This window comes from Lissotriton helveticus, chromosome 3_1, assembly GCF_964261635.1.
Source record: "Lissotriton helveticus chromosome 3_1, aLisHel1.1, whole genome shotgun sequence".
Classification (NCBI taxonomy): Eukaryota; Metazoa; Chordata; class Amphibia; order Caudata; family Salamandridae; genus Lissotriton; species Lissotriton helveticus.
Genome location: NC_136061.1, coordinates 539,455,908 through 539,477,350, shown reverse-complemented (window position 1 = coordinate 539,477,350; position 21,443 = coordinate 539,455,908). Strand labels below are relative to the sequence as shown.

General features: G+C 40.9%; 1 protein-coding gene across 4 annotated transcripts in view; it reads left to right on the top strand.

Annotated features, from left to right (window-relative positions):
• The window catches only part of HECW2 (HECT, C2 and WW domain containing E3 ubiquitin protein ligase 2), a 1,154,081-nt gene that overhangs the window by 725,524 nt on the left and 407,114 nt on the right, over positions 1 to 21,443 (top strand). For all 4 annotated transcript variants that reach the window (XM_078680421.1, XM_078680420.1, XM_078680424.1 and 1 more), the window contains 2 exons: positions 13,767 to 13,867; positions 15,032 to 16,429. In XM_078680421.1, coding sequence (XP_078536547.1) covers positions 13,767 to 13,867; positions 15,032 to 16,429 — 1,499 coding nt within the window. The remainder of the gene's footprint in view (positions 1 to 13,766; positions 13,868 to 15,031; positions 16,430 to 21,443) is intronic.

Below are 21,443 nucleotides of genomic sequence, written 5' to 3'. Positions count from 1 at the left end.
ATACTTCACATATCCCGTCCGGGAACTACAAATGTGAACTAATATATATATATATATATATATATATATATATCTATATTAAAATTAACCCTGTCCTTTTCTCCCATTCTATTTCACTCCTTGTTACACCATTCTCACAACCGCTATGGGAATCTTTGATTCTAGATCTGATTTTATAAATAACATCTTATGTCTTAAAATTGGTATTTTGACTTTATTGTTCCTTTTGAACTGGTTAAAGGTACTTTACAGGAAAATTCTGCCAATATTGTCTGATTACAAGTATGTAACATTGAAAACTGAAAGAAAATGGCAGCCACTATATGTCAAATCAGAAAAAGTTAAATGTGTGTTAACAGTCTAGTCTATTTTGTATGGAAACAAACAAGGGATCTTTGAACTCTGTTATTTTAAATAGACCGTCTAGACGGTGGGACTCTATGGTCAAGTTGAAGGCATTCACCGAAACTCATCGACCGTCCTGTTGTTTTTTGCACATGGTGTCAGAGAAAAAAAAAATAATTTAAAGAGACTTGCCGTGCTGTGGAATACCTCTGCGCCGTGGATACACTGGTGGGGGAACATGCCGAGCTGTTCTGAAGATGTCCCAACAGTGTAAAGGATAACTCAGACGTACCTGGATGTTCGTATTGATTTAAAGAATAGTAAAGCCTCCCCGACGCGTTTCGTACATAGCCCTGGTCACGGTTAGAGAGTAAAGCTCATATGGCCATTTACATATTCTTAATTGTCAACATCGAAAGTAGACTGCAGTACGTGAATGGTTTCCATGAATTTGCTATTCATTAAATCAATACAAACATCCAGGAGCGTCTGAATCGGCCTTTACACTGTAAGGACATCTTTAATTGTTACATAGAACTGCCGGAGCTCAGCTCAGACATCCGCTACATGAAGCCCTAGAATTAGAATATATATATTGCAGGAGGAGGTGCAGGAAACAGCTGTATATATATATATATATATACTAGCAGCCCGCCCCAGCGTTGCCTGGGGTAGAAAGGGGCTGGGGGCAGTACACCCGCTCCCGCCCCGACCCCCTCCCGTCCCGACTCCCTCCCGCCCCCACTCCTCCCGCCTGTCCCTCTGTGCACACCCGCTCCCGCCACCCGTCCGCCCGCCCGCCTGCCTCCCGCCTCAATTTCAATAAATTACCTGAGCTGCGATCTTCACTTCACCGCCGCTCCTCTTCGCCATGACGTGCCCGCGCTCCTCACTTCACACCGCAGCTCCATGTCTCTCCTCCTCGTCATCACGCACGTCCTCATCACGCACGTCGCGGCCAGCGCTAAGTCACGGCCAGAGCAGCGTCGCGGCCGGCGCTACTTCCAGGGCACTACATTTTTTTAAAAATTATATTTTTTAATGTACGTTTTTTAAAAATTTTTTATAGCCTATGTCCATCTGCACACCCTGACAATTTCTACAATGTATCGGGTGTGTGGATTGGCGCTGTGGTTCCGGAGTTTACCTGGCTCAAAGGTGCGTGTTCTCTCTTTATAATAGTAGTATAGATATAGATATATATATATATATATATACAGCTGTTTCCTGCACCTCCTTTCGGCGAAGATGGAATCAATGGACCACCAGGCAGCTTGAAATAGCATGTACGTTTTTATTTCTCCTTTCCTCTCACTCCTCGCATGACCCGTTTCGGGCAACAAGTGCCCTTGATCACATAGTGAGCCTGCAGTGCGTTGTTGTTTTATACATTTGTTTTTTTCAATATGCTATACCACGTGACAGTAAACAGTGAAGAAACACTCATGGAACTCTAGTATTGCGAGGCTTATTACTCTAAGACCCAAGCTGTTTTTAAATAGTAACAGAATATAATCAAACCTTATCTCAATCATGTAATTATACAAGCAAAACAATTCTAAAATGTTTGTATACACATTGAGTTTTTGTGCCAATACTGTTTCTAGGCATGTGCAATTACAGTAATACTTGGTCACATATAGATTTTATATCTAGATCTGATTATATTACACACTGTATATGCTTGTTGCAAATTGCAGCATAAATGCTGGAGGAATGTGCAAAATGTACAATTATTTTGTGAAAATTTCGCAACATAAAAAACATCTCATCTAAAATATAATTATGTGCAAATTACGCAAAGAGAACCTGTGCAAAAGATACAAACACAAGTGCAAAATCACTCCTTCAATGCAGAAAAAAATTGCAAATTATGCATAGATGAGTGCAAACTACCTGCCTAAATGCATAGATATTTTTCAAATGTATTCGACCCATAAAGTTGATGTTCTAGTTATGTGTTATAACTAGATATACACTAGATATAACAGTCATTCATGCTTGTGGTTTAGAATTTAATGAGAATAATTCTCAATGATATAAGATTAATTTATTGTCTTAGAAAAGAAGGCCCCAAGTCATACATATTCTTATTTTCATAGTCATAAAAAATATGGTTCCAAAAAAAGGAGTGTAAAGTGTCTAGTGCAAATTGTGTGTGCAAAGAAGATTATCCCCATAAAGAAACATTAAAAACAATTATATTTGTTAACAACTGAGACAAATTGGACGGGTATATATGGTGTTAGTTATCCACGTCCTAGCGGAATTTCTATATTATTTAGCAATTTGGAGAGACAACCCCTCACAAGCCTGTGTGGGTCGGAATGTTCTGCAAAAAAATCTCCTAAATGCATTTAATATGGCTTAGTCATAAATAGTTATACTCACTAATGATTTAAAGGAAAGTATGCATGTCGTCAGTATTATTAAGACCATTAGGGAATTTACTGTCTAAATCTAAAATATATTTAGTTTCCAACTGTCTTAATAATTTTTCTCTGTTGCCACCTCTCCGTGGCACAGGAACTGAGTCAATCACAAAATAAGATAAGCAATTTATATCTTTATTATGTATAGCTTTAAAATGTCGTGTGACTGGATAAGCCGGATCGCAGTTCATGATAGCTCAAAGATGTTGTAATATTCTCACGTGCACCTGGAGCTTGGTACTTCCCACATACCTTAGCCCACAGGTGCACGTGAGAACATATACCGCAAAATCTGTGCGGCAATTTTAATTGCCCTTGATGTCAAGCTCCTTCTATCTAAATGGAGTGGTGTATTTTGTTGTGTTCACTCCAAATTTGCATGCACGACAAGTTATGCATTTAAAAAAACCTTTTCTAGGTGTCAACCATGATTTTGTGTGCTCTGACTCGGGACTGATTTCCCATTGATTGAGATTTCCTGAATGTGATCGTGGGTTTCTCTGGCAGTCTGTCATTTAGATCAATATCTGTCAAGACGATAGGCCAATTTTTGTTAATTATGGCTCTGATTTTACGTTCTTGACGGCTAAATGTTGTAATAAGCCTGTGTGGATCTTCCGTTGCACTGGCCACTTCTGCTTCTTCTACCTCTTGTGGCAGTAGTGACTCTCTAGGTCTTTTACTAGCTTTCAGTACTGCTTCTGCTAATGCTTTATTCGTATACCCTCTTTTTTTCAATCTGTTCAGGCCTTCGTTTTGACATTTGTCAAAATCTTCTGGTGTACTGCAGATCGTTTCAGCCTTAAAATCTCGCCGTAAGGGATGCTGTCAATTAAGTGTTTAGGATGTGCACTCGCTGCGTGAAGTGTTGCATTTCCTGCAGTTGGTTTTCTAAAAGCAGTTGTGGCCAGTTTGTTATCCTTGACATAAACGCAAACATCTAAAAATTAAATTTTAGTTGGACTAAGATGTGAGGTAAAATGTAGATTAAAACATTTGTCATTGATACTTCTAATAAAATCCTCTGCACTATCTTTATCTCCATTCCAAACAATAAAAACATTATCAATATAATGCAGCCAGTGCATAATCCTTTTATCACATATTTCTTTGTGTTGTACCCGGAGGACCTGCTCCTTCCAAAAGACCACGTGCAAGCACGCGTAGCTAGGGGAGAAGCAGGCCCCCATGGCAACTCCCTGTATTTGCCTGTACATATCTTTACCAAATGAAAAAAAGTTATTCTCTAAGCACCAAATAATCAATGATGTCAACGTCTTATTGTGCATAACATATTCAGAAGGCCTGGAATTGAGAAAGTGCTTAAATGCATTTATATATATATATATATATATATATATATATATATATATATATATTCACTGAAAAAACCATAGGTTATAGACGATATATAGTTAGGAATTAGCATTTACAAAACCTTGAAAATTCACTGAAAAAAACATAGGTTATAGACCATATATAGTTAGGAATTAGCATTTACAAAACCTTATTTTACTCACACAAAACCATTGAAATTCCATATATAGTTAGTTGCACTAACTATATATTTCGCGCACCCGCAATCCACTGCTGATGATGTCACATATCACATCATTCATGACATGGTCAGTGACATCACTGATGACATCACTGATGACATCTCAAATGACATCACTGATGACATCACTGATGACATTTCAAATGACATCACTGATGACATCACTGATGACATCTCAAATGACATCACTGATCACATCTCATTTGACATCATTGATCACATCACTGATGACATCATTCATGTGCTAATACGATGAACCTCTTCAGACTCTAATATAACCTTAGATACACTCAGTGTATACAGACACTCACACACTGTCACTCATCCATGGAGTTACTCACACACCTAGTCAGTCATGCAAAGAATCAATCTCACCTCCATTTCCTCAACTATACAGTTATACACACCTTACTTATTCAAACATATACTAACACATATTTACTCTCTTATACAATCCCTGATACAAGTTCACAATGATCCATACAGCCACTCACACATTCACTGGCTCTCATGCACAGTTATTTATATATGCCAACTCTCACATGTACTGTGTTTTACATATGTACTTACTATGACATGTAGCATTGAAATATCCATTCACTCATCAATACACTCATGCACACAGTCAACCGCCCATGTAGCTGTTTCCACATGCACTCTTGAACTCATACACCTAGTGAATCAACTGCTCACACATCTATGCACAGAGTCACACACCTCCCAGCCACCCCCACACACACTCAATCTCCCATACAAATACTTGGGCAACCAATCAATAACACATATAGCCTCTCGTATAGCTAATGATCAACACATGCAGCAGTTTACACCACAACAGACATACTGATGCACACATTCAGACAGTTTAGTCACTAACCCATGCATTTAGTACGACACATTTATTCACTCACTCATAAGTCAGTCACGCACCTACTAAATCCTTCATCCAGACACTTATACATCCACTCATTCTTCAATATGTAAAACATATTTAAACTTTACAGAAACACACAGTCACTGGATGATGTCATCAGTGATGTCATTTGAGATGTCATCAGTGATGTCATCAGTGATGTCACTGACCATGTCATGAATGATGTGATATGTGACATCATCAGCAGTGGATTGCGGGTGCGCGAAATATATAGTTAGTGCAACTAACTATATATGGAATTTCAATGGTTTTGTGTGAGTAAAATAAGGTTTTGTAAATGCTAATTCCTAACTATATATGGTCTATAACCTATGGTTTTTTCAGTGAATGTTCAAGGTTTTGTAAATGCTAATTCCTAACTATATATGGTCTATAACCTATGGTTTTTTCAGTGAATTTCAATGGTTTTTCAAAAGCTAATATCTATATCTGTAAAATATATTCTTTATTACGTGACGTATCACGTAGCCACGTGAGAGGCCTCATGACGCGTCGCATAACCGTGAGATATCGGCTCTGCAGCGCAAACAAAACCCGTAACGTAAGCGCGCCGGAGCACGCTTACAGATATATATATTTTTTTTAACCTTAATTAGACAAAATCCACACGTGCACATATCTTGAGGCCTTGCAAAGGCACATCAAACAAACAGTCCCTACAATTTTTCAAAGTTTTCTTGATAATCTATTCCATTAATTTTTTTTTTTACTGTTTCACTTGTTACGCTTACCGGGACGCTACCCGGTACGCGAACCGGACGCTCCAAAAACACAAGATGGCGGACTCCCGTTACGCTGCCAGTTAGCTGCCTGGTTCGCGTACCGGGACGCGCCTCTATGGCGAAAAAACGCAAAAAAAATTTTGGGCCCCGCGGGGCACTTTAATATCCCCCTCATCAATCCTAGGGGGTCAGGAGGGGTCTACCTTGCCCCCTTTCCTTCATTTCCCCCTTCGTTTTTCACCGCATCTTGTCTCTCGATCCTACCGAGAGACAAGATGGCGGCCGCTCCGGACTGTTTAGAATGTTGACAGACACCAGAGAGCCAATCAGCTTCGCTTCGCGAAGTTCCGTTACGCGTTAGGTACGCGAACCGGGGCGCTGCCCGGAGCGCGCTTACAGATATATATCTTTTTTTAAACGTTAATTTCTCAAAATCCACTGAAGCACATATATTGAGACCTAGCAAAGGCACATCGGGCTACCAGTCCCTACAATTTTGCCAAGTTTCGTGCAAATCCATTCAGCCGTTCGGGCTAAAAGTGAGGCCAACCGCCCTATGGAAAACTCAATGTTAAAAACACGTTTTGGGACCCCCCTTTTTTCTCGGCCCCCCCTTGACGAACCCCCCCAAATTTCCAGGGGCTGCTCAGAAACAAAATGTTCCATTTTCCAGAAAATTTCAGCCAATTCCGTCCACAAACGCCAAAGTTATTAGACATAGAATTTTCAAAAATCCCATAGGGAAAAAATCCTAACTATATATACCTACTGGCGACCGCCAGTAGGTAATATATATATATATATATATATATATATATATATATATATATATATATATATATATATATATATATATATATATATATAGATCAGCAAAGATCCTGAGTGTTCCTTACGATGGGACACCTTGTGGAAATATATATATATATATATATATATATATATATATATATATATATATATATATATATATATATATATATATATATATATATATATAGATCAGCAAAGATCCTGAGGAACGGTCTGCATATACTAATGCACTCAATCCAAGGCGAAACAGAAGGGCGGCACACAGAGAATCCTTGAGAAGCAGTTTATTAAAGTTCAAATGCTTTCATACTGTTATCCTGCAGTTTCAAAAGCAAAGTGCATGTAAAGTCCCAAGATAGACCTACGCGTTTCAACCGTAGCCTTCTACTGGGTCATAAAGTTTTCAGTACATAGAGTGTCATTTTTAAGGGATAGCTCCTCCCTTTCCCATCACCTATTAAAAAAACTTAGTATTCATCTTAAAGTGGAAGACATATATACTCATTTAAACTTACAATATGTCCTCACTGCCAAAATCGGAGTCAAATATATCACTGTGAAGTACACAAGTATAGCTCATAGTCTGACATTTTTAGATCACCTACCAAACCTACTATCCGGAAGACAATATTAATTACAAAATTCCATTTTAACCATGGTAAAGTTTTTTACAAGTTTACTTAAAAGACAAACAGGTGGAGGATAATAATAATTCCCCTGGTCACCAAAGAATCATCATAAAGTGCGCTGCAGAGAAAATTGGGGGAGATAAAGTGCCAAGTGTATCTGCTTTGTATTCTAAATAATTGTTCAATAGAAAATTGTTCAATAGAGAATTCATATATTGCCTCTATGTTGCCTCTGTATTGTGTATGTACAAATGTAAGTGTAAAATGTATATAATATAGTAAAGTGCATAGTGCCTCATTCTATATTTTTGCATTCACATGGATGAATTTGCATACTCTAAAATTCATAGCCCTTCTACTACCTGAATATATACATATAATACATCTAATAAACATTATATAAAATGTACTAAAACATATGTCATACAAAGATTCAGAGATAGGGAAGATATGGAATATAAAGTGCAAAAGTTATAGCCAGATTTTTTCACAAGTTATTTTTAAGGCAGTTAGCACAAATAGAGAAATTCTGAAATCTATCAAACTTGCATATATGGATTATATATACCTGTAAAGTACACAAAGTAGTAAATGCTCCATGGCACGCCTATTCCAGCCTCCTAGCATGTCCACATACCTCTATTCTACTCAGTCCATAAAAATGCATATTATTTATATTAAAATAAGTGGGGTGCTGAGGTTCTCCATGTCTCCCTTCTAGGCTTCTCAACACCGAGATGATTTAACATAATAGAACATTGAAATGTTCAGCTACAGTATTACTCTCAGTGTTAAAGTGCATAGTGCTGTTTCTATAAATTACCAGAGGAGTCGGCCAGGGTTTACAAGGCTCTCTACTGTTGATTCACAAACATAAAGTGCAGCAGATGACTGTATAACAACCATGAAAGGTGACCCATGCTAGTTCCAGTCGAGTTTTCACTTTCTGAGTTCACTCTGATATTTCCCAGGTGGAGCCCAATTAGTTTGATCTTGTTTTATACAAACCACATATTCCTGTACACCCTATATGCTGAACCTAATATTGTGTTATTTCAGGATCAGATCAAGACATTTCACAATGCTTCAAAGAAGATACGAAGAGATACAGAGTTAGGAGGACATATTAAAGAAAATATTGTGAAACCAAAAAAGGAGAATAAAGAAAGAAAAGAAGGGGAGAGAAAGAGAGAAAAAAACGAACAAAACGAAGGAAAAAACCCATAAAGCATTGTGATAAGATCGAGATAATATTCCAAGGTTTCAGAGAGATGTATAGGTTTAAAGAAAGGTGTAAAGTTCTGCATCTGTATTTAGACCCCATGGGATCCAGTCCCCAGATTGTTAATCCACTTCAATTCGTCTCTTCTCAGGCCTTCTTCTCTATTTCCTCCCCTTATGTTCAACGTGATAAGTTCAATTCCGGAGTAGAGCAAGTTGTTTTTCAACTGGCCGTCGTGATCTTCCCAGATATGTTTTGCCATTAAATATATAAAGTCTTGATTGGTAATGGCCCTTGTGTGTTGTAAAATACGTAACTTCAGTTTGTTCACAGTGCTACCCACATATTGTTTTCCACAGCCACATGGTAGGACATAAACTACATGGGTGTTCTCATATGTTATCTGTACTTTGATGGTTTTGGTCATTCCTTGTATATTTGTTATTTAATTTTTATTGTGGCCATAGAGGCATGCTTTACATTTAGAGCACTTGAAGAAGCCATTACACGACAGCCAGTTAACGCTTCTGTTGATTATTGTTGGTGAAATAACTTTGGGTAAGACGATCTCCCAGGGATGGTACTTTTCTATATGTGATGTTCAAAATGATCCGTTATCAGATGTTTGAGTTCCTGGTCCTGTTTGAGAACATTTTCATGATTACCCATAGCTTGTTTTACGGCTTTATTGAATCTGTTAAAATCTGTGATGAGCCTAACAACTTCCTGATCCTGTCCAGGCGGTATTTGCATTTTCTTGGGCATCATTAGATTTTCCCTCTTCTGTTTTTTAGCTCTTGTTCATGCTTCTTCCAGGACAGTTATTGGATATCCTTGTTTCTTGAACCTATTGAACATCCCACTGATCTGTGTCTCGTATTCATTGTCTTCAGAGCAGTTTCTACGGGCTCTTAAAAATTCTCCGTAGGGAATGCTCCATTTGAGAGCTTTGGGATGTGCGCTGTTTGCCAACAGAATGCTGTTACATGCAGTGATTTTACGGTTTAGGGTGGTGCACATTTTTCCATTTTCAATGTAGATCCGGATATCTAGGTAGTTGATTGAATTATTGCTGTATGTATGGGTGAATCGTAAGATCAGCAAATTATTGTTCAATGATGATAAACATTCTTTGAGTTCGTCTTCCTCGCCTTCCCACATAAGGAAGAAGTCATCTATATAACGGACCCATAAAATCACTTTTTCCAAATTCGCTCTGTTGTCCTCTGACCATATGCATTTTGCCTCCCAGAAGCCCATTGTTAGGTTTGCGTATGTTGGAGCAAAAGATGTGCCCATGGCAGTTCCTTGCCTTTGTTTATAGAATTTGTTATCAAAGATAAAAACATTATGGTTCAGACAAAACGACATCATCTCTAACAGCATTTCTGTGTGGCTAAGTAAGTTCAGTGTGCGTGATCTCATAAAATGTTTGCATGCCCTCAGACCGTCGTCGTGGACAATTGTTGTATAGAGTGAAACCACATCTACTGTGGCCATGATGTACCCAGGTTTCCAAGGGATGCCATTGATTCGATTGAAGAAATCCATAGAGTCCCTATATAAGATGGTAGATCAGCAAAGTACGAGAACAAGAACATGTCTACAAACCTAGAAGTTTTCTCAAGAAGGGAGCCAGAGGAACTCACAATAGGGGCGACCTGGGGGATTCTCTAAACTTTTATGCACCTTTGGTAATGCATACAAAGTTGGAACAATCGGATGCAGAACCTTCAGGTATTGCAATTCGTCGTTATCTAGCAAGCCGTGGCCCTGCCATAGTTGTAGGTGTAGTTTTGTATGAAAGGTTGACATGATTTGATTTGTAGGATTATTTCTTAACCTTTCATAACTCACGGAATCTCCTGATTGTCTCCTGATTTCTTGATGATATTTAGTGCGATCCATCACAACGATATTTTCACCTTTGTAAGATGGCTTAATAATAATACTATTGTCATTACTCAGGTCTGTGAGTGCCCACCTATCGTCTGTTTTCATATTGGAAAAGGAGAAGAAATAATATGAGTGAGGAATGTAACCAGGAATAAGAAGGATGAGAGGTAATGCTTGGAAGCAATGGAATAAGAAGGATGAAAGGAAAAGTTGTTGAGGACTGGAACCAGGAAGAAGGGTAAGAGGTAATGATAGTGAGGAGTGGAACAATAGGAGGGGTGAGAGAGAAAGATGGTGAAGACTCGAACCAGGAAGAAGGACAAGATGTAATGATTGTGAGGACTGAAACAATGAAGAAGCATGAGTAGTAATGTTGGTGAGGACTGGATAAAAAGGGCAAGAGGTATTGCTGGTGAGGACTGAAGGGGGCTTGATAGCTGGTGATATACTGAATTCTCTTGCAAGAATTAAGGGACCCACTTGGTTTTGGAAAAGGCTCCCTGCTTTAACTTAGGAGAGGGTAACCATATCAAAAATAAGTATCCTCCCTGAAACTGCTTGATTATATTGCAACAATACCAGTGTCGTTACCTGTGAGTTTTTTCGGGAGTACAAAATTGTTCTAGTTGATGTGATATGGGGGATAGGAGGGACGATCGCTGTCATAAATGTGCCTTCAACAAGTTGCAGCTACCAACTATGGAGGTAGGACTTGGAGCAATACTACTACCTGGTAGCACATTCACAGTGGGTGGCCAAAAGGCTGTCAGTTGTAGCAGGAATAGATGTAAGATTTGGAATGTCTGGACAGGAAGGGCAAGACCTTTTATTTTTCCAAATGTTAAATATACAAGCTTGAAACTGGCTGTCAGGTATGAGGCATGACTAGAATATTATCACACACTCACACTGCCTCTGTGGTCACTACTGGATTATCATGAACTGGTCCCCTAGTTACATGTTTGCAACTGGGAGGCTGTGAGGGTAGAGACATTTGTGCACTTGATTGAAGGTGTTAGATTCTGCATGTTTGAGGAGCTCAGGTAATCACATTTAATACACATGGGTCAATTTCTGTCTTTTAATACTGTGTTTGCCACATTGTGGAGAGTATAGGGCTCAAACCAGAACTCTGACCACACCTGCAGAGTTAGACACATTAATAAGACTGGTTAACTCACATATAGCAGTTACCCAAATGTACTGGGCATTGGTGGATATGGCTAAGATTCAGCTGACAGTGCAAACAGGATTGTGGACAGAAATGTTGAATAGGGCCATCTGTAATAGTGACTGGGGAAAAATTGTGCCATACCATTACGATGGCCCAAAATGCAAGGTTCATAATTCAGCAATTTAATATATTAAATTGTACATACCTGATGCCTAGCAGACTACATAAAATATTTCCTAGAGATTCTGGCAAGTGTCTTGTGGAAGTGGCTGACCTTTTGACTATGGTCTGTGCCTGCACAATGCCGACTCCATACTGGTCTGGAATAGTTGAGTGTGTGGAATAATGTACTAGCCTTAGGCTGGAGTCAAGTCCAATGGTCTCGTTTCTAGATCGTTTTCCCAGGTCAAGACCACGTAAAATAGCATGAAAGTTTGTATATCTTGCTATGTTGCTGGCAAAGTAGCAGGTAGCTATAGGTTGGAAAAGTGTGGGGCTCCCTTTCCGAGATGAGTGCAGCAGGGAGCTATGAAGATGGCTGGAAGCTGAAATCACAGTACTGACAAAGCTGGCACAAGAAGGGAACTTATGTCAAAGGATTAGCGAATGGGACACATTCTTGAATAAGCTACCCAACAAAAATTATGATAGATCCCCATTAAGGCCTGTGGTCAATCTTGATGTAACAGAATGGCTAGGACTTGAGCAGTGAAGAACCTAAGAGGTGAGAGGTGGGAAACAGTAACCGATGACATCTAAATTTTCATTTATATGAGGACTTGACCATGATCTCTTATATGTTTGACAACTGACTGCTAAAATAACAAAATGGAACCTACCTGTTAGTAATTGATGTATGATATACTTTGAGACATGCTTATTTGTTCTCTGTAAACACATAAAAAGGTTTAATAAAAATATATTTAAAAAAGCAATCAAGAAGGCCAAGTGGTAATGCTGGTGAGGTCTGAAACCAGGCAGAAGAATGAGAGATAATGAGATTGAGGACTGGAATGAGGAAGAAGAATGAGAGATAATTGCGGTGAGGACCTGACCAGAAAAGGGGACAAGAGGTAGTGAAGATGAGGTTTGGAACCAGGAAGGACAATGTTGGGATTACTTACTAAATCTGAATCTGGATCTTATAATGGTTAGATCAAACAAACTGAATAAATTATATCTCTTGTGTAATTTGTACGCTTTCTCCCTAATGTTCCTAATCGCAGGGGGTATAATTAAATGTCATGAATTTGGAAATGTGTTTGCATACTTTAACCACCAGCAGGAAGCAGCAGCAGCAACCTAAAAATGCAGAAATATCCTTGATTTATTTTGCATAAAAGATTTAATGTGTCATATCAATTGCTTCGCACATATCTTCATGGTATTTGGAGGTTGTGTGGTAAGGTGGTTGGCAGGTTGGACTCTCCTGTGCTGTTTACACTGTTTAACTTGTACTGTGTACAAGAATACGTGCTGGGGCCCACAATTGTCTCAAAAGCCCTCCAGCGGTGCAGCCAAATTCCAGGGCTGCCAAATACCAAGGCAGTCTAGTCTTAATTTCCCTTTATGCTTCTTTAATCCAACAACATATTCTACCTGCCCCTTAATCTCACTGTTGCAGGTTCCTTTCCATCACTGCTTAGTGTTTCCTCACTTTATCTCTGTTTTTATGCCTTTATCCTCCTCCTTTTATCTTCTTTTCCTTTCCTGCCTTTCTACCTTTTGTTCTTGGTCAAAATCTGATGGTTAAATATGTCACGGTCCTCAACAAAGAGTCCCGGAGGTTTCCTACATCCATCAGCTCAAATTAAGCACTGTGTCCGCTTCTCTACCTATCCTCTTTGCACTCAGTTTGTCAGGTTTTCTTTGATTTTCCTCCTGTGCCTTGAAGCAGGCTTTTGTCACACTGACAGCGCTTCCTGCTGTTACCTCTCCCCATGTGAAATTGTACAAATTAAGGGACTTCAGAAGAAGGTGTTTGAATATGGTCAAACAGAACGATAATATCTCTGAACTAAAAAACTTTATTTCTTTGCAGAGAGCAGGTGCTGAGCTACAATCTGGGCAGGAGACTCCCAGCTGACCACGTCAGCGGCTACCTGCAGTTCAAAGTAGAGATTACACCCTCCATCAATGAAGGTACCGAAGGTTCTCTCTGCAAAGTGATTTTTTTATGTTCACAAAAGCACCACAGTGTGCCATTCAAGAGCATGTGGACAAAGGGCGGCCAAGCCAGTATTTAGATCAAATAAATTAGGTTCTACAAAAAAGATCAGAAATACCTGAGATTAAAAATGTTCACCTCCTTTAATTTGCCTGCAGCCGTGTCACCTTTGGGATAATACTTGGATCAATGTGCCTAGCCACAGGAGATTAAATGGCCAATCTAACAATTCCCTCTACGTGAACAGAAACATTTACAACTTGTTCTTTGAGTTTAGCCTTTTCGTGAATGCAATAATGCTCTTTCCGCAGTTTTTTCGAAACTAGGCAGCACAGTGTTGCCTTTGTGAACAATAACTGTAGCCAAGCTTTTTAATAATTGTTGTGTTATATTTTCATACATGCCATATCAACATTTCTGAAATTATGTTTTCTTCTAGCCAGTCTCATGGTGCGCTAAATTGTGTAGGTTGTAATGTGTTTCTTCTTATTTGTATGCAAATTGTATCCTTTGACTTATTTTCCGTGATCTCAGTAGTCACATAAGAGAATTCCATAGGAAGTGAATGATAAAGAAAGAGTAGTGAAAAGAGTTGTGTGGGCTGACAAAATAGCTTTTATACAAGTTTATATAACTGAAGTTACCAGCCTCACAAGTGCGCTCACAAATACAAATATGGCCCTAGGGCCTACCAGTAAGGGCAAGAATAACTAAACCTCTTGAGAAATCCTGTGAGGAGAAGGGAGCATGAAGAGTATTGTTGAGCTCGGTCAAACCAGTGAACTGATGAATTAGACATTCTATAATATGATCTAGACAAGGTAGAAACTAAGGTAATAATAACTGCTGAGCTTCCCCACTACAACATCCATAATTCCTAGTCCATTGTTTCCAAGGTCCTAGTTATGTCACCACAGTGCTTGCTGAGGCAATTAATATTTGCCACCTGTAATGGGTTTTGAAAGAGTAATGAGTTGGATGTTATCATTGTGGTGAAGTCGGATGCTTAGTGGGGAGACCACAAAGGCTGTGATATTATGACAGCTGTTTTTATTTTCATATTTTTTATCAAGATAAAAGATTTTAATCCATAAAATTGATTTATTCACACCTTTCTTTCTATGCTTTACTCAATGCAGATGCTTCTCCAGACGCGGTTGGCACTTTACTTGCAGCCAATAACATCAACGGAGACCCTGGTAGTCCTTCTGATGATGAGGAGATGCCAACGGAACACCTTGATTCCCCTCCTCTTTGTTCAAATGGCCCAATCATGGAAATGCCAACAGAAAATGGAACCCCAAAGCATTCTTCAAGGTTGAGTAGTACTGCGGAAACAGAACCGGAGGAATCTCAGCCAGCTGCTAGCACTTCAGAGTTATCTCCTACGAGAGGTCGCCAAGACTCCTTAAATGACTACTTGGATGCAATTGAAAACAGCAGCCATTCCAAAGCAAGCACAGTGGCTCCTAGTGAACGCCCACTAGGTGCCTCTCCGAAACTCAGGAGCAGTTTCCCCACTGATACGAGACTGAATGCGATGCTCCACATCGATTCTGATGAGGAGGAACATGAGTTCCGGCAAGATATGTCATTCCAGTCTCCATTAAGTGAAGAAAGTGGTCTTAGAATACTAAACGGTGCCATAGCTGGAGTAGAAGAGACCAAGATAGCACATGCTCCTCATTTGAAGAAACAGGGAAAGATTTGTTCAGAGAGTGGAGACGAAATGGAGTTGGAAATTTCTTTGCAGATCTGCAGTGCCACGGTGGCCAATTCCCAAAGTATTCAAACGAGCATGCCATCCTTGGAATTGGTTGGGGAGGAAGATGAGTGCAACCAAGAGCCTCAACATGTTGAAAAGCAGCGCAACTCAGAATTGTGTGACTGTGAGGAGATGAAACACTTAACGGTGGGGGCAGTCGTGGAGGCTGCAGATGCAATCAGCAGTGAAATCAGGCATGGTATGAGTGAAACCGAGTCAACCGACCAAGGGTCTGAGCCTTCTCAGGTATCATCTGAGAATGGTCACAGCGATCCTGCTCGAACGGAAAGTGTCAGTGATTCCAGTACTAAGCCTGAAGGTGAAAGTGATATGGAAGGGGCAGACAGCTCATGTAATGGGAGTGTGACTACACGGGTGTCTTCGGTAGACACGCGCTATTCTTCTTTTGAAAGTTCGCGGTTTTCTGAGACCGCAGCCTTTTCTTCTCAGGATGACGAGGATGGCACATGTGCAGCAGACATAGGCAATCTGATCGCTCTGGGTATTACAGAGGTGCAGTATTCCATGGGCACTCCGGGGTCCCTGCCTGCAGTAAATGTGATTAGTAGAAATGAGGAGGGTCAGATGGGCGAGGCAGCTGCCTTTCCTGAGGGAGATGAGGCAGAGGAAATCTGGCAGAGAAGAAATCTGCAGGCGGCAGCGGCTGCAGCGGCAGCCAGAAATCAACTACAGGAGGGAGAAGCTGCAGCTGCACCAGCAACCTCTGGAGAACCAAACCAAGCAACATCTGAGACTGAAGGAACGAGCACAGGTAAGGACTTCTGAGCTATGCACACTATAGAAAAGAATATTTATGCCTTCAAAGTTACATTCATATTAATCCCGTTCTTAAATAATGTTTGTGAAAATACAGTCTGGTTTCTGGCAGAATTTCGTAAAATGCACAATCTAATTCACAAGTGTAATATATTCTAGAAATATTTCACAGCTGTTGCATATTCTCTGTGCAGTCGGAATTGCATGAGGAGGGGGGTTTTAGTGATCAAAAGAATGATGGATTTAACCCAGATCTCTTGACTGAGGGTAAATATTTGATTTATTCAGCATTCCGTCCATCAGTTGTAGCTGTAGCATGCATGAGGAGGAAAGCACATTCTTCTGTGTATCAGGGTGACTTTCCTAAGAGTCCTGAGACCGAGGTACAGAAGTCAGTTGACAGACCTTAACTTGGCCATCCTTTTGAAAAAGGTCCCTGCACAGATATATTTTAATTTAAATGATTGTACACAGCATAGCTGTGTTTTGAAACTAGTATGGAGTCATGTCAGGCCGGCACTGCCATGATTGATGGTCAACTTCAGTCATGCAGTACTGTTGAGAATGCCCCTACATGCAATGAAGTATATAAGAAAAGTGATAAGTGGAATGCTTGAATTAATCCCAGCCACTGGTATTTGCTCAGGGCCACATTCCAGTCCGTTGCGTTTTTTGCACAGCATGCTTTAGCAGCTGGTGTCACAGCAGAGTGGCAGGGTGGAGGGGTAGTGTAGTGGGAATCAACGCCGACGTCGAAGATACATTAAAAAAAGATTAAAAAATAACTTACCTGCCACCCGCCGCTCTTCTGCTCCTCTCTGGCTCCACACAGGCTCCCAGACTCCCCAACGGCCAATTCTGAGGCTGCTCTCGATATGAGAGCAGCATCAGGATTGGCCACAGCGGCCTGGATGTACACTCCCAGAGAGACTGGGAGCCTGTGTCTGCTGTCTCCAACCCGGCAACGCAGCTCAGGTTGGAGACAGCTCAGTGCGCATGTCGGTTTGGCCGGCCTACGATGGGCTGCCAAATCCACATGCGCACTGACAGCAGTGCAACTGCTGCCCCTCCGTGACTGTCATCCCCATGTCAGGTCCGTGTGTCCTCAGGATCGTACGATGCTCAATGGGTTCCACCACTAGACAGCCCCTAGGTCTGAATTACCACAGACTCAAAGGAGTGGTCAAGTGAGGGATAAAAAAAGGGAAGGGCAGGATGGGGACGGCAGGGAGAGAGAGCTGAAACGAGAACAAGGCACTATGACTCAAGTCCATACAATATGACCTCTTATACGTAGATGACAATTGCTACAGGCTATCTTCTGTACATACACAAATAAGATGCAATACCTGTAAAGGAAAATGATGATGCTTTGCCTGGCAATCTGGAGATGCAAAGAACGTTCAATTCTAAAATACAAAGAACTCTAGGTTATAATGTTATCAACAGATCAATGACATGTCCCTGTAAATAAAAAGGCATCGTCACTACATACCAAAAGTATAAATGCAATAGACTTCAACAGGTGGGGGCTTGGGAAAAACAGCCTGACAGGCAAAGCTCAAGTTCCCCTGTTGCAAAGAGACATAAATTGCGCAATAAGTCATTTGAATATCCAAGTCAAAGGATTGCGCAACGGGTTAAACTCACCCTATAACATGAAATAGCTTCAATGAAAATCAGGGAGCACCACAAGGATACTCCTACAGTGCCCGCAGGCCAGCACAGTAGATCAAAGTCACGAGTGCTCTCTTACGGCAGAGAGACGCTCAAAGGTCTCCTCCTAAGTGTCTGAACGTGAGTGCAGTATCAAAAGACACCTCGACTCTCTTAACGCAGAGAGTTACCCACTGTTCCCCATTCCGTGCCGGAGGTGAGCCCAGCAAACAAAGTACAAGGTTACTCGTAACGTAAACTGCTGCGCCTGGAGGTGAGCCCAGCAAACAAAGTACAAGGTTACTTGTAACGTAAACTGCTGCGCCTGGAGGTGAGCACAGCCAACAAAGTCACAAAATATTCCCCACAGTAGAGAGGCACTCAGACGCCAATGAGGAAACTACTCTCCCAAGGTGGAAGATCGGAACTTCCCCTCACGGAGTCAGGAGGAAACAAACAGACATCAGGTTAAGGCACCTTCGGTAATGCCCTCGAAACGAAAACCCACAAGGATCTGGAACCAGATTGGCAACGGACACTCGATCATCACAGGAATAAACTTAGAGTCGGTGCGAACACCCCTACCGTAATCTTCCTCGAAGAAAGTAGAATCAACGGCGGCGCTCCACAGTTCCCGGCTTCCTCATGAAGTCTTGCGTGATGACGTCACCTGCCTCTTCCGCCGCGCGCATCCGCTTAGGAGCCTGGGAAATGTAGTAGGTCAACAAAAGTAATGTCTCAAGGCAGTGTTCGAGCCCGCACTCCGCCATGGGACACAACACCCCATCACCCCGCCCCCAAGACTTGGCAATTAGAACTTTAAAAATAAAACGATAATAAACCTAGTTTATTATAGTTTTCTTTTTCAACTTTTGAGGCTGCTGGCAGGGGGGGGGGCGACAATCTTCTGCCATTGCATAGGTGCCACCGCTGACAGGTTGGATCCAACCATATGGAAATCAGTCTTAACCTTGCTCCAGTCGGAACACTCCAGCCTGATCTGCCAGGCCAGATCCTCCCTGAACCGGAACACAAGCATTCCAATAACAGTTTCGCCCTACATGTGGCTCTTCAGTCAGATGTAGCTTGGTTTCCTGCGTCCACAAGCCAGGGCAAGTTTGACATCTACATTACATTTTTTAGAGTGCGCCAGATGCATTCAGTTGGTATGGGTTCACTTATTGCACTTCTATTGCCATAAGCCACTAAATTGGATGGCGATTGAAACATTTTGTCTCATGAAGGGAAGATGTCATGTGTCAATAATGCACCAGCTATATGAAATCCTCTTCATTTATCAGGCATCTGCTGTGGAGTGGTGTGGCTCACTGGTTAGAGGCGGCAGACCCAGAAGCAGAGAACGGCCCGGGACCAGGGTTCAATTCCTGACACGACAGGGTCGTGGACCAGGGTCAGCGGACTCGATAATTCTCGCCTCGGTGCCTACTCTAACCAGGGATCACACTCGGCAACTCTGGGCATTTGCTTGCCTCATCTCTACAACGGCCCCCCACATTCGCCGGGGATGCCGGGTTTAACCTTGGAGATACCCAGTAGGGACCATCTCACAGGGATAGCCAGGATGGGTTCCCCAGCGGTCTACAGCGCCACGACGCCTCAGGGCAGCAGTGCGCTTTACAAGACACATACATTTACATTTTTACGGGAAGGCGTGTGAGGTGGATGAGACCCTAACAGAGAGATGTAGCATTCTCAAGTCTCTCCAATTCATAACGCCTTGCTGTCTTTCTACATTGAAAAGATGTCAAATGGCTACGCTTAAACATCTAATTTTCATAAAACATGATCTACGTTTCTCGGGTTTTTGCAACAACATCAATAATTGGAATGCATACTAATTTGGAGAGCCTTAGAATTTTTTTGACTTGCTTTCTTGAACAGTTTGCTAATGTATATTATTCTGCATATATTTTGAAATTGTATGAACACATTGAGAGTTTTGTGTGACAGTGTGCTGTGCCTCAGTTTCATGTTACCATATGTTCACTGGTATGTTGCATAATATTTATATTCATAATGCTGCTTCCCCTTTTTAAGCACCATTCAAGCACAATGACGGTGAATATGTACTACAGGAGAGGGAGTATCACTTTCCTATTGATACAAGATTATTCATATCTTCCAGCTAAATGCTCCAGAATTCACGGAACAGCTGGAAATGAATTAAACCATAGTAAATGCCGTTAAAGAAACATTATTACGATTTATCACATAGTGCCTTCAGTCCACATAATTACTGCAATAAAGGATGGGCAGAAACATTAATATTCAGTGAATGATTTCACATAGCAGTTCATAAAGATTTGCTGTTGACACCGATGCTTCAGTATATAGCATTCTATTTATTCTGGAACTGACAAATATTCTGTGTAATGTATGACTGCCTAGGTTCCTTTTTAATCCTTCAAACCTTTAAGCAGTATTACATTTTTGGGTTAGATTCATCTGTCATTATAAACCAATCAGACCCGTCAGCATTACCAGCTCTAATGAAGGCTGAATACCCTATCTAGTTTATGGACATTTTACTTTGTGCAGTGCAAATGCACATATAATAGGGTCCACTGTTGGACGAATACACTTGCAGTCCAGCCTAAAAATGTATGTTGCTATAACCATTGTGTGTGTAAAATGCATACTGTGCAATAAATAGTTCCAGCAGTAAATTGTGTCTCACAGTTATCGGCCAATATGCCTATTTCTCAAATATTTCAGTTTTCTGGTCTGTGTAAGACAGAGATATGTTCCATGATTACATCACAGGTTCACTCATGCCCTAGCTACTCTTAGAAGGTTCCATGATGGTAGCCCCTCAACATTCAGATGCTCATATAACACACCCCAGTCGTGTCTACACATAACATATAACACACCCCAGTCATGTCTACACATAAGACAAAGCATTAGATATCCGATCTGGAAGACACATCCAGAGCAAAGATAAACAAGAACTCAGACCCATGTGAATTAATTTCACTCCACTAAGCAGGTTACAAATTCTGACTGTGTGTGTTCCCCATCTTGTTGCATGCAGTGCCTTAAACTGGTTGGCAGGTGTTGGGGGTCTCTCACCACGAGAACAGTTTCCCTGCCATCCACATGCTGCAACACACATGTACAGACCCAAATAGGACCAACTTAATAAAAGATCTCTTTCGATAGAAGACATTTTGTTACAAAACTTAGCCATTGTCATCCTGGTCAGGTTCTCCAACTAATGATTTCTAGTGAAGGCAACAACAAGCTAGAGTTATCAAGATAGCTTAAATGTAACTGTAAAGTGGACGGTCTGGAGTCAAGAGTAAGCGCAGAGTAAAGACCAACATAAATGA